This window comes from Typha angustifolia, chromosome 15 (genome assembly GCF_048772165.1).
Source record: "Typha angustifolia cultivar Huaian chromosome 15, ASM4877216v1, whole genome shotgun sequence".
Classification (NCBI taxonomy): Eukaryota; Viridiplantae; Streptophyta; class Magnoliopsida; order Poales; family Typhaceae; genus Typha; species Typha angustifolia.
In genome coordinates this window covers 9536431-9548994 of record NC_133253.1, presented here as the reverse complement: position 1 = coordinate 9548994, position 12564 = coordinate 9536431, and the positions used below count along the sequence as shown (strand labels likewise).

Sequence of the window (12564 nt, the reverse complement as noted above, 5' to 3'; positions counted from 1 at the left end):
GAACTCTTAATTCCTGAATCTGCATTGATTAGTAGAGTATTATTTGAGGAAAAGCGGCCCACAATTAAATGATACAGTAGAATTTTTTGGGTGCAGATTATTACATAATATGCTCATATATATTTTAAGAGAAGTGAGAACTTAATTGTGTCCTAATTAAACTAATGTCACTGAAACTCGAACTGAAAAATACTCATACAATATGAGCTCTGTAAACCATCTTAGCAGTATTCCTCATATATCGTTACAAAGGCTTGCATGTAGAAGACAGTGGAAGTGGTGCATGGCCTTCTCCACTGTTGGTGCATATCTGCCGCTGCAGTAGGCTGGTGATTCCAGGCCCCTCTGCACTCCTTCACACAGTGCAATATCTTCGATCTGCAGATAAATTGCGTGAAATAAGATAAAATACACATGTTCTAAAACAATTTGAAATATCTAAAAGAGACTTATTTACCTGCACTCTCTCACTTTCTTCTAAACTCTTCTCAACAAAAACATTGTCATCCTGATTTAGCGAAATAGTACAGTCAAAATAAGAAAGATATTCTTTAACAAGATGAATCAATAATTGGGGCATGTCCAGATCTGTGATCTTGCAAGCATAGCAGAGTACTTCCAAGTTCCAACTATGGAATACGTAAATTAGGATGATTAAAACTATATGTGTGACAAGGAAACATATAAAAAATCAGTACAAATGTACTATCACTAAGCATGACATCTTTTTCTTCAGATGATGCCAAGATGGGATTTCATTTTCAGGTTCATTGGTTCCCATCCACTGAAGTTGCCCTCTCCACGTCAAGTAAACAATGCACAAGACTACCCAAGCCATATGCAACAACCACTACACATTCCCATCCTAATCACACTTGCATTTTATCATTGAATTTTATAGTCCACTGAAGCTATATGGAGACCACAGGCCATTGTATATCATCTTGGAAAAGGTATCCGAAAGTATAGATATGCTGGTCGCTGTGGCTATCATACTTTTCATGAGAGAAGTTATTATACTGTTTTCTTTCAAGTTTGAGTGCAGTTCTAAGCACCAAGTGAAAAGACAAAGAAACAGAAGAATCGATGACATGAGGTAAGTCATTGATTTATCTCCCTGATAATCCATGCAATAGAAAGAGAGGCCCAAATTATAAAGGCTAATAGAAGAGCTATTGCTTTATATAAACATGCAAGTACCTGAATAGCAAACTGGAAGCATTCAAACAGAACATGCAGAATTCCATAGAGCCAGACAGAATCAGGCTGAACCTTATAACTTGACAACAATATACATAAGATCCGTCATAAAAACAACCTTTCTCTTATGAAAGATCAGATACAGCTAGAAAAGTATATACAGTAACCCTGAATTCAACTAAACAAGTTGATTGGGCATAAATACCCCTAAACTAGTTGATGAATATCGCAATCAAAAACAAAACCTAAGCAAGCAGATCTGGCATAAGCCTTTAATTCATGCGGAACCAGAGAATGAAAAATATGCGCTACATTATGGGAATGCATCCCAAATAAGATGCAGATGCAGTTGCTAGTTTCATAAACAATCATGAATATAAGTTTGAATTCATAAATTAATATAAGCATAACCTCTTACCACCAGAGATGCATCAAGAAAGTAATCAAATATCACTTTGCACTTGGTCGAACCAAGAGGGACAACTAGGTTAGTGTCCATCCATGGGCCATACCTACAAGGATGAAAAAGATATACTAGTAGAATCTTTCAACAAAGTCATATAACAACTGGGATAGAAAATTTCAATGATGCAAACCTATTGATCATGAAGTTTGGATATACAAACGCATACAATGCTTTTGATCCAAGCCTATCAAATCCATCCTGCTCTACTGAAGCACTCTCACATCTTTGAATACTAACCTTCTCAAATGTCTACATTGTAGCATCACAAATACTAACTCAGAAAATTGATCCCAGAAGAGTATAATAGTTTCTGTGCCAGAGAAATTTCTTTGAAGATGATGAATTAATGTGAAAAAATATCAATTTATATCAGATAGCAATTTGAATGAACATATAAAGCATGATAGAAGAGATTCTGGTGCAATATGGATCAACAAATAACAGGAAAAAGATAGACCCAGATGGATCCCAAAGTATTAGAGCAACACTTATGCTAGCTCAATCTTGTTTTGGACTGACGTTCATAAAATTCAGTTAAGTTACAGGGAATCAACAAAAGAAAAAACCATGTGATAACATTTTATACACTAATGGGGAGAATGTATAGGTACTGGTTAATTTAAAATAGAGATCATGCCACTGCAGTTACCGTACAAGGGTTTCGTATGAATTGAGCTTAAGACCAGATGCAAGACCCCCATGTGCATGTGGAACATGATATCCACCATCCAGATAGTTGTCACAAAAGACCTGCATAATAGGCACCCATACACAACAGGAGTATACCATTAAGAAGTATAGCAGATTATACTGTATAATTAATTATAGACACTTAAGCAGCTTGACTATAGAAAAACAGAAACACAAGAAACTAAAAGCATGCCATCTTCAAGATCCCACCTTCCAATTACACTCAATAGTGTACTCTCGTCTGCAGATATGCTTCAGTGAAGAATCAATCCTATTAGTGCTCAACAAGTTTGAGGTACTTCCAAGCCATTCTTTTCCCACTATGTCTTCAACAGTATTTTGTTGAGACAGGATATTCTGGTCTAAACTAATTAGTACAAAAGGTCCCCAAGTAGCGACCTTAATTGGTATAAGTCCAAAGTCCTGTTCTTCATAAATACACAAGCATCAGATGCACCACTAATACAGTGATCAATTCAAAAATAGGCAATGAAGGAAATAAAGATAGCAAATAATTTACTTTTTTTCTGAAGTTTTTAATTCCTGAAATTCGTGTAGCTTTCAGAAGTTCTCCATCCAATCTGTAGGTCCATCCCTAGCAAAACAAAATTAGACATTCCAATTAGGGAGGGAAAAGGAAAATATATATAAGGATGCCCACCAGCAGCAGTTAGAAGCATATTATATATTTATATTACTAGTGGCATTATTCTTAGAACCATCAACAAAAAGGAAGGAAGAATCAAAGCAATGTGTGGAAGAAAACATGAAAAAAAAATTCATCAACAATATGGAGCAAGGTTTTACGTATAAATATAACTTTATGATATTTAAAACTTATTATATTGGAATACTAGATCAGGCAAGATATATATTTATGCTAAGAAGAGAATGACAAAACAATAGCACATTAGCTGAACAAATGTCAGATTGTGGTACATATTGGGTTTTTCCAGACACTATGGTTTCACGCAAAAGTTCTCACAAAACTTACCAATTCCTCAACAATAATAAAAACTATGCAGATATTTTTTCTCCCACAGAAGGATCATAGGGTAAAAGATATGCAACAGTTTCAAGTACCACAAAAGAAGGCCAATTGGAAAGGAACCATACAAAAATAAACAATGGAAACACTTTAAAATGGAAGAAAGATTACGATAACAATCTATCCATATGTTCAAAAGTTCCAAGAACTGCAAAAATATTATTAAAATTGGAACACAAAAGATTTAAAGAACTCATCCACAGGTCTTACAAAAGTTTGCTAGAAAGAGGCCATCAATTTTGTAGAAACTCACATGATAAGGGCATTCAAAGCAAGACTTTTGTCCACTTCCAGAGGCAAGGAGAGAGGCATGATGGCGACATACATTATGAAAAGCACGAAGGTCTCCATTAGTATCCCGACAGATGACAAACTCTACGTTTCCCAGTCTGTTGTTTGATCTCATCAGATCCATGGATATTGGAAAGTGCTCAAACCACTTACAGCCTAAAATAATGTAAACTTTTGGCAGAATCATTCTTAGAACCACTTGTTGCCTAGTTACTTTTCTGGCACTTATCCTATGATTCAAAGATGAAGCACAAAAAACAGGATAGAAAATTGGTTGTATACTACTTATGAAGATTTTACAGCTCATCCATATGAGTTTTCATTTTCCATGACAAAACAATTCAATATATGAATGCAATTTCAATACCTAAAAAACTTTGTGCGTAACCAAAATTCTTAACATTAACAAACAGTAGTTGGCATAAAATGGGTTCGATAAGCATTTCATTAATGAGGGTATAAATCAATAACTAACCAAAAGGATGGGAAAAAAGTAAAGAAATATTGGTGTCTAAGAATATATTGATGCCTTGATGTTAGAAATTACTCATCAGATATTGAGAAAATGAGCACATAGATCAATTATCATCAAATTTCTCTACGTAGATATGCCTGGAAATATTTAGCAATTAATCATCAGATAAGTGAGATGCCAAGATGTTGGAGATACTTGATCAATTAATTATCAAATTCACTATGTATATATTGTGATTAGCCTAAAATATATAGTAATTAATTTTCAAATAATATGCCAAGATGTTAGAAATACTTGATTAACTATATCTCCGTATATACTGTTGAAGATGAAAGACCGAATGCATATCCATGAGAAACCAAGCACATAGGCCAATTTTATATGGTCCAAGAATAGCCTAGATACAAAAGAAATAACTGCATGTAGATATATCATTACAATAACATTTCAATATTGCTTCTCTGATGATCTATTTCTCACTACAAGCCAATTTCAGGTACTGCTACCTATACATTATTGTGACCTTTCTTCTTACTACATCTATCAAATCCCTAAAAAGCATTAAAAAAAAAAACGAGGTTGCATCAAGCAGCATGGTTGCTGGTGTAAACCTTTTTTTTTATACAACTGCATACTATATTTATAGGAAATTCTAGTATGTATTTGCACCCTCTCTTAAATCTATTAACTAATAAATTCCATCTAAGACTATTTAAACATTTTAACAATGTCCCATACTTGTCATATTTGAATTGTCTTGCTACCGCCTTGGCTTGCCTACTCAGACCAGTAGGTGTTTCCTACTAGTTCAACTATTTCGTAGACCAAGGTAAACATGGAATAAGAGCATAGCTCCCACTTCGATACTCAAAAAGTCCGTGGGTCCGGAGCATGTCCTTGTCCAACCTAATAAAACAGAGCCAAAACCCGCCCAAGCCTGCTTTGGGCCTAGCTTAACCAGACCCAAAACTCTACTAGACTGGCCGAGGTAGGGGGGGTTACCTAGCCCGAGCCTGTAGCATCCGATCCATGCATTAGAATTGTTAGATGAGCTCATCCATTGAGGCCTAATTCTTCCGCAATTGCTCATGTCTATTAGATTTAAATTCCTTAAATTCTTTTACTTATATTGAGGCGTTCATTAAGGAAGGAAAAGCAAGTAAGCAGCCATCAAAAATTCAAATTTTAATCGTTTACTTGTTGAGATCGGAAAGCATGAGGCGATCAGTTTTTCTAAAAAATTACATAAAGAGTCAATTATGCAATTTGACCCCTAGAAAATTTTTATTTTATTACTAATAAGATTTTAAATCTATTCTTACAATTTTGCCCATTTGCAACAAACAAAAAGGGTTAATTTGAGGGGTAAAATTGTAATTTATGATTTAAAATATTTTAACAATTTAAAAAAGTTCAAAGATTTTGAGATAGAATCGTTGGATAACTCTCAATCCGCTTTTTCTTTTTCTTTTGTTGGATAGGACCCTAATGAGTCTCGGGTAGGTAGGCTAACTCGCCAGCACGAACAATAGTTGAGGCATGGATAGGACCGGGTTAGAAATCTTGAACCCAACCAAAAACTAATCCAGGTATAGACTAGCCTAGGCCTTGTGCAAGCACGAGCCCAATTTTATTTTGGCTGGGACCGGTCCATGAGCACCCTTAGCTAGATGTTGATAAAAGAAAGATGTTCAATAGTTCCAACCAAATTTTTTTGATGTAGATTTACTGCATTATATTTATTTATATTTGATTATATATTATTAATGTAACTATTTGACCAATGATGGCCGTGCCACTATCGACACGGCACATGCCGGTCGATATGGGGCGTGCCGAGCGGGCACGCCCCACCATGCCAATGGCACACCCTTGTGTGCCAATGACACGCATTTATAATACTTTTAATAAACTTTTTTGCTATATTTAAAGATAATTTTGGGGTCTTCGATAGGTCAATCTTTGATTTTTATTTAAATATATATATTAAAAATTTAAAACTTACATTATAATGCTTTATCTTTAAATTATTTTTGTAAATGACATATTTTAGAAAAAAAAACCGAGGTTATATGTATTCCTTGGAAACCCCTGCCCACATCATCGTTCAATATTTCTTGACCTACTATTGGCTAAACTATTTGAGCACTAGGTCTAATGTGAGTACGATCAAAGGTAGATCTTTGCTTGCTCGGTAAGAGGATAGCAAGTTACAAATTCTATCTTGATAGGACATGTATTTCTATTACTATGAAATTAATAAATGAAAATGAACCAATTAATAACAGGGTTACCATTATCATTAAAGATAAAGCAATAGTTAAATATAAATATTCTTCAACAGATACTATGATTGAAGACACTCATCAAAACTAATATTAATGATTGAACACTCTAAAATATAATTGAATACTTCATAATATAACTGACAACATAATATCAAAAACTTCATTTGTTGACACAAAAATAATACGAGAATGTTGCATTAAATACTGTCGATATTCTTTAAACTCATTCACTAATAGTATTGCTCGTTGTAATATCTCACGTAGTCTTCATACAAATAAAAATTTTGCAATTCTTCTACGATATAATATTAATATTGAACATGCACAGGAATGAACGTCATCGGATAGGCACAGATACACCATAAATATATGCAGGTTGTAGATATAGAGTATAATAAGAGAGTTTTGGCTATGATGGGTATGATTGATATGATAGTGAAACTCATATTACCCTATGGGTATACTTCTTCTGATATTCTGCTACTTACAGATTCAACTCCTTTGTAAAAACAGTACCTCTTTAAAAAGGTTATGTAACAGAATCGCATGTCCTATCTCCATCATCACTGCACTAAACTAAGTCTCATTATTATCACCATCACCATCATCATTATCATCATTATCATCTTTAGTCTCATTCTTATCAAATTTATCTAAGCCTTCTAAATTATCAACTAATCAACTGATTTAATAATGATTAATAAAAATAAGAAAATTTTAAAAAAAGAGCTTCACATATCACAATAGCAGGCACACGGTCGTGCCGTACAGCACACGACCATGCTAGATTGACACGACTCGACACGGGTAGGCACAACACGTATGCCGGTCGGCACGCACCCGTGCCGATCGACACTGGTCCTCGTGGGTCAACACCGGCCATCCATGACTTTGACTTCTACAATATGCACATAACTAAAGAAAGATCCCAAAACTCAGTATCAGAATTGAGATCGGCTACTGGAGAAAACGATGTGGATTAGTCATATCAATTGTATTAGTCGTACCAACAACCTATATTAAATTTGACTATTTTTATTACGTAAATTTTAAATTTTTCAAAAATAAATAACTAAAAATCAAAATTAGTCATATACGAAGCTTAAAAACTTAAAAAAAAACTCACTCGAAACTATGATAATTCCGACTTAAATTTAGCAAATTTTTATGCTTATAAATTACTACTACATAACAACAATGAAAATCCAACCATACGAAAAGAAAAGTTAAAAAGTAGGTGAAAAAGAGACAACAAAAATGAAAAGAAAAAAAAATACTCAGCCGAGTTCACCAAAGCGTAGAATAGCCGAGTTCACCAATGCATAATCGATCCCTTATATAATTATTTTAGTAAAACAAGTTGACCCACACTTTCCGATCTCAACTAGTCAACAATTAAAATTTGAATTTTATGATGGTTGCTTACTTTCTTTATTTAAGGAATTTAAGAAATAGATACTAGATTTAAGGAAGTCCAATGTAATAGACATGATCAGGCCAATCGTTGGTGGATGGGGTAGGCCTCAATCGATAGGCCATTATCTATAGGTTCTGGCTAGGTCAAGCTTTAGAGCTCCTGGACTTGAGCCAGTCTAATAGACTTCTAGGCCAATGGGCTATTTGAGCATCCCTACATCCAGCTTCATAGAAGTTCTTACTAAGAAGAAAGTGGTCAAAGCTATTAGGTACATAGTCGAGAGAATCTTGGGAAATTTGCAAATAACACTTAGATTAACATATTTTGTGATCCACACCCTCCTTGCCACTATTTTTATTTCAACACCTTTCCATTAGTTCTCTTTCAAAAAAAAAATATTTACATTTAACATACTATAATTTTTCTAAATTTATGGCTCATACCCCCATCTTTTTTATTATTTGGCTATTTGCATTTCAAACTCCATGTTTTGGGCTTTACTCACAAAAACACCCAAAGTTCACCACGGTTATTGGAGAAGTACCAATGGAAGAATATCCATTAGATTTTCTAAAAAATACCCTCCCCTATACTTTTAAATAAGAGTCCCTCTTAAAAGATGGATGATATTTTTGGAAAAACAAGTTTGATTAAAGTATTATTTCATTGATACTCTTCCATCAAATTTGTTAATTCAGAATGTCTTTTGATGAATAAGATAGGGCTCAAAATGTAAATACTGAAAAGATAAGAAGTTAAGGACTGTAAATTTGCAAAAAAAAAAGGTTGTGAAATGTAATTTTTCTTTGATTTTTCCAACAGAGTATAATGATTAAGTTAACTAGACATTTTCACTCACTAATATCCTTATAGAAAATCATATCACTTTTTGTCTTTTTTCCTACTTTCCATGTTTAATCTTCCATTGAAATTCGACGACTAAAGTACCATTTCTTCTTGATTTCATACTCAAAAATGGAAATCCAAATTTCTATCCATCATCAATTGAAAACACATCTTAGGAGAGGAAAAAAGGAAAACTTAACTCACATACTTAACTCTCTTGAGCTCGGTGATGAAAGAGCTGGAGATTTAGCACACAGCAAATGACGATGAGCCTGTGTACAACAAAGCTGAGATAGAGGTGCAAGAGATAATATCAATGTGGGTCATGTGGTCCTTAGATCAAGTTCCCATGGCCAGGTGTGCATCTTTCTGCCGCTCCATCATCTCTTTTAGGGAAGGAAGGGTCACAGGTACTAGAAAAATCAAACTTATCAAGGATAAAATATTCCTTTCCTATTTCTTTTAGTTAAATGATGTTAAGAACTTAAAATAAGGCATTTTCTATAAGCTTTAAGGACAAGGTAAGGGTCGAATTGAACATAACAAAAGAGCAGGGTGTAAGAACCACAAAATACCCTCAATGTAATGTTTTATATGCAGTTTTCCCAAGAATCGTATACAACAGTGTTTTTTTTCCTTTGTCTCAGACAATCAATAAATTTCTTTTCATCTTGTAACCATTGCTTGAGAGTTTAGAATAATATGTTTTGTTTTCTGGTAAATAAACATCTAAATTGCAAAGGACTAACTGAAGAATAATTATATAAAATTTTGCACAAAAAAAAAACGGAATGCTGTCACCATTGTGCTTAAAGAGGAAAAATGTCAAGCCAAAACAGGTAGAACAACAAACTATAACAGAAACCATCTAAAGAAACCTACCTTCCAGTGAAGAAATCGTGTGGGTTGCTGATCTGTTCTGTGTAACCTGAAACATAAGTTTAAGCCCCATAAGTTCTCAAACACAGATGCTGCAAATTAGTATGAAATAATATATGGAAAGAAAAGAAGTTGTCATGATCATCAAGGTCAACCGAGTGAACCCTTTTACTCTACTCGATGGTTGCAATGTTTGATTGATTGCCCAAGAGTGTTAGAGAAATCTCCAGATATTCTGCCTTGCCATATTGTTACCCCTACCACAATACTCTCAACTAAAATACAAAAGGAAAGACTAAATGCTTCAATGCCGGCCAGTGGGAAGCTCTTCTGATCATTGGAACTATGATAGAACAAAAAACTTATAAAAAAAACACATCTTTTCATGTGAACTATGATAGAACAAAAGTAGGTTCGATAAGAACGATTAAAACATTTGTATGCGGAGTCAAGGAAAAAAATAGTAAGTAATTTCGCAAAACAGAGAGTATCGAAATGAGCAATACCCACGGCCTGCCATCCCCGAAAGAAGACGCGGTCGAATTCGACGGAAAGGAAGGAGGGTTCTGTGTACCAGGAGCTGGGCGGTGTTAGTGCTTCGTCTAACGGAATCGTTGGGTCGAACGCGTCCACCATCTTCCTACAGGCGTCAATCTTCGGCGAGAAAGGATGGGTACAGGAGATTCGAGTGACGAGGGATCGGATCGAGAAAGTAGGCGAATGAGTTCTAAGGTTGGGAATGAGGATTCGGGAGGAAGAGACCTCAGCAAGGGTTTCTCCGATTCCCATGGAGGAGAGAGAAGAGGAGCACGAGAATTGCGCGAGAGAGAGAACCAACATAGTATGATGATTGATGAACTCTACTACGAGCATAATCTCTTCAACCATACCGTAGGAATTTCCAGCATCCAGATACTTTGCAGCCTACATCGGCTGTCATTTGAATTTTTTAGGAAATAAAGAAACTTAGATTTTATATTAGTTAATAGGGAAAATTTTATTTCGCCCCCTTTCTTTTGTTTTATTTTCATTTCGACCCCTCCTTTTTCTACTTATCAAAGCTGACCACTGTTTTTCATATTTATTATCTCCCTTTGATATTACTCGTCCCCTCAGAGAGTAACCGGACTTCAGGTTAAACTAATCCACGATGCTCAAATTACTCGTATACCCTATACCCTTGAATATTCATATCCATACCGGTTAGTAAACATGACCTATTTATTAAAGTAAAACCTCATCTTTTCTTAATCTCTTCCAAAAACACCATCTTTCTCCTCCAAAAATCTTTTTTGCCTCAATCTCTCTTATAATCTACCAAGGCATTCTAAAGACAAAATTGTAAGATTTGTAGCAGTAACTCATTAAGCGGAGACAACAAGTAAGTTTATGTTATATAAATTAGTAACAATATATTCTAACCTTGAGTAGCAATACCTTTGTTTGAGTCTTGCATAATCAATTCTATAGATCTTTCTGTTACCAATATGCCATATATTTACTCATATATTTACTTATATATATACCCACTAGGTATACTCACCACTACATTATAACAGGTATAAGGATTGTGCATATCATATATTTGTAGAAATGATACAAACAAAGTTGTTAAGTACATCATCCAATTATTTACCTATTTGTGAGTTATTGAGCTTATTATTTACTATATTTTATTAAACTCTTGTTATCATATTTATTAGCTCTATTAATATTTAGTATGATATGTATAATTTACCACAAATACATTTGATGGCAAAAATTATAATAAAGATAAAATTACATTATGAAGGCTTATGGAAAGTGAACAAGAGAATACTACTTAGAGAATATAGTGAACGAAGTCAACATACATTTACAATATACCGAAATAATATAAATTTTACTGAACTCTATCACTATATATTAGTCAAAGCTAATATGAAATACCATGTGATCAACCACTTGTGCTACAAGTTACCTACATTGCATCGGTAGTTATAGTATATTTAATTTGATTATAATGATTAATTTTGCTTCATGCTAGTTTACTTATTTTTATCTTACATTTTTATTCATTTATCTTTGACAAAGTAATAGGTGCAACAGCTTAGGTGGAGACTAGACTAGTATTATTTGAAGATGTATAAATTTTCTTTTAAGCATGTGATATGTAAGTGAGAGTTACTTATGCAATGTTACACATGAGTATGTATGTATATATATATATAATTGAAGGCTATATTATATCGTATTTTTCTTGACTTTTTTACCACCTAAATTTCTGACTTACATGATTTTTATAATATTAGATAAATATATATAATCTATCATTTAAAAGAAAAACATAAAATCTCATTAATAGGATAGTTGATAGAAAGCGTAAGAATATCCGAGTGGGCGTAACTAGATATTTATGTATACATTGCCGAGAATTAAATATTTGATCAGTCATGATATAATGTCTATTATATATCTATATATATTATTGATGATATATTTATATATTCATGTATGATATGATGTTTATTTCTAATTCATATTATTCAGTACATGATTTATTATATGTTTGACATTACTAATTCAGATTAAATCTATTCATAGTATCTTTAAATCATAATTTTTTTCATTTTCTCTTCTAACATCCCCTCCCCCCTCCTTAGACCCCATCCTTAGATATGAGATATCTAACAATGATTTGAGATAACCTAAAAAGACATTCTAGAACAAAGATAAGATAAGCTAAAAGTATGATAGTATAGAAGTTAATTTATATAGAAATTGAGTTATAGACGATGATTTGTATAATACAAGTTAGATTTTATTTTATTCATGTATAAGCCATTTTAGTTGTATTTTGATAGTTTATCGTGGCCTATGTAGGTTTTGCAAAAATATATAAAAGTTTAGCATGATTATTATAAATTTAGATATTAATATGTTAATATATTTATTTAGATGATAGTATGATTTATCTTAAGATGG

The 12564-nt window shown here is 33.4% G+C and overlaps 1 protein-coding gene across 4 annotated transcripts; it reads right to left on the bottom strand.

Moving 5' to 3' along the window:
- On the bottom strand, positions 1-10528 carry LOC140778003 (choline monooxygenase, chloroplastic). 4 transcript variants are annotated; one of them, XM_073122503.1, is made up of 11 exons: positions 10107-10255; positions 9604-9649; positions 8930-8993; positions 3658-3851; positions 2877-2951; positions 2567-2779; positions 2321-2416; positions 1797-1915; positions 1619-1712; positions 458-508; positions 1-378 (listed from the first exon to the last, which is right to left on the bottom strand). In XM_073122503.1, exons 1-11 carry the CDS (start codon positions 10118-10120, stop codon positions 235-237), a joined length of 1110 nt encoding a protein of 369 aa, XP_072978604.1. In that variant the 5' UTR covers positions 10121-10255; the 3' UTR covers positions 1-234. The 4 variants fall into 4 exon arrangements, 3 of the variants coding, with proteins under 3 accessions (XP_072978604.1, XP_072978603.1, XP_072978605.1); XM_073122502.1 differs by lacking the exon at positions 8930-8993 and having other exon boundaries at positions 3658-3793; positions 10107-10528; XM_073122504.1 differs by lacking the exons at positions 3658-3851; positions 8930-8993.
- Between the last annotated feature and the right edge of the window lie 2036 nt (positions 10529-12564).

What these genes read in the sequence shown, in the direction of transcription:
- LOC140778003 (XM_073122502.1), bottom strand. Translation starts at nt 10,488, where the DNA reads ATGGTTGAAGAGATTATGCTCGTAGTAGAGTTCATCAATCATCATACT. An exon ending in TTCTTGATGCATCTCTGGTG is followed by an intron (nt 509 to 1,618) that starts GTAAGAGGTTAT and finishes TCGCTAAATCAG; the next exon opens with GATGACAATGTTTTTGTTGA. An exon ending in AAGAAAGTGAGAGAGTGCAG is followed by an intron (nt 379 to 457) that starts GTAAATAAGTCT and finishes ATTTATCTGCAG; the next exon opens with ATCGAAGATATTGCACTGTG.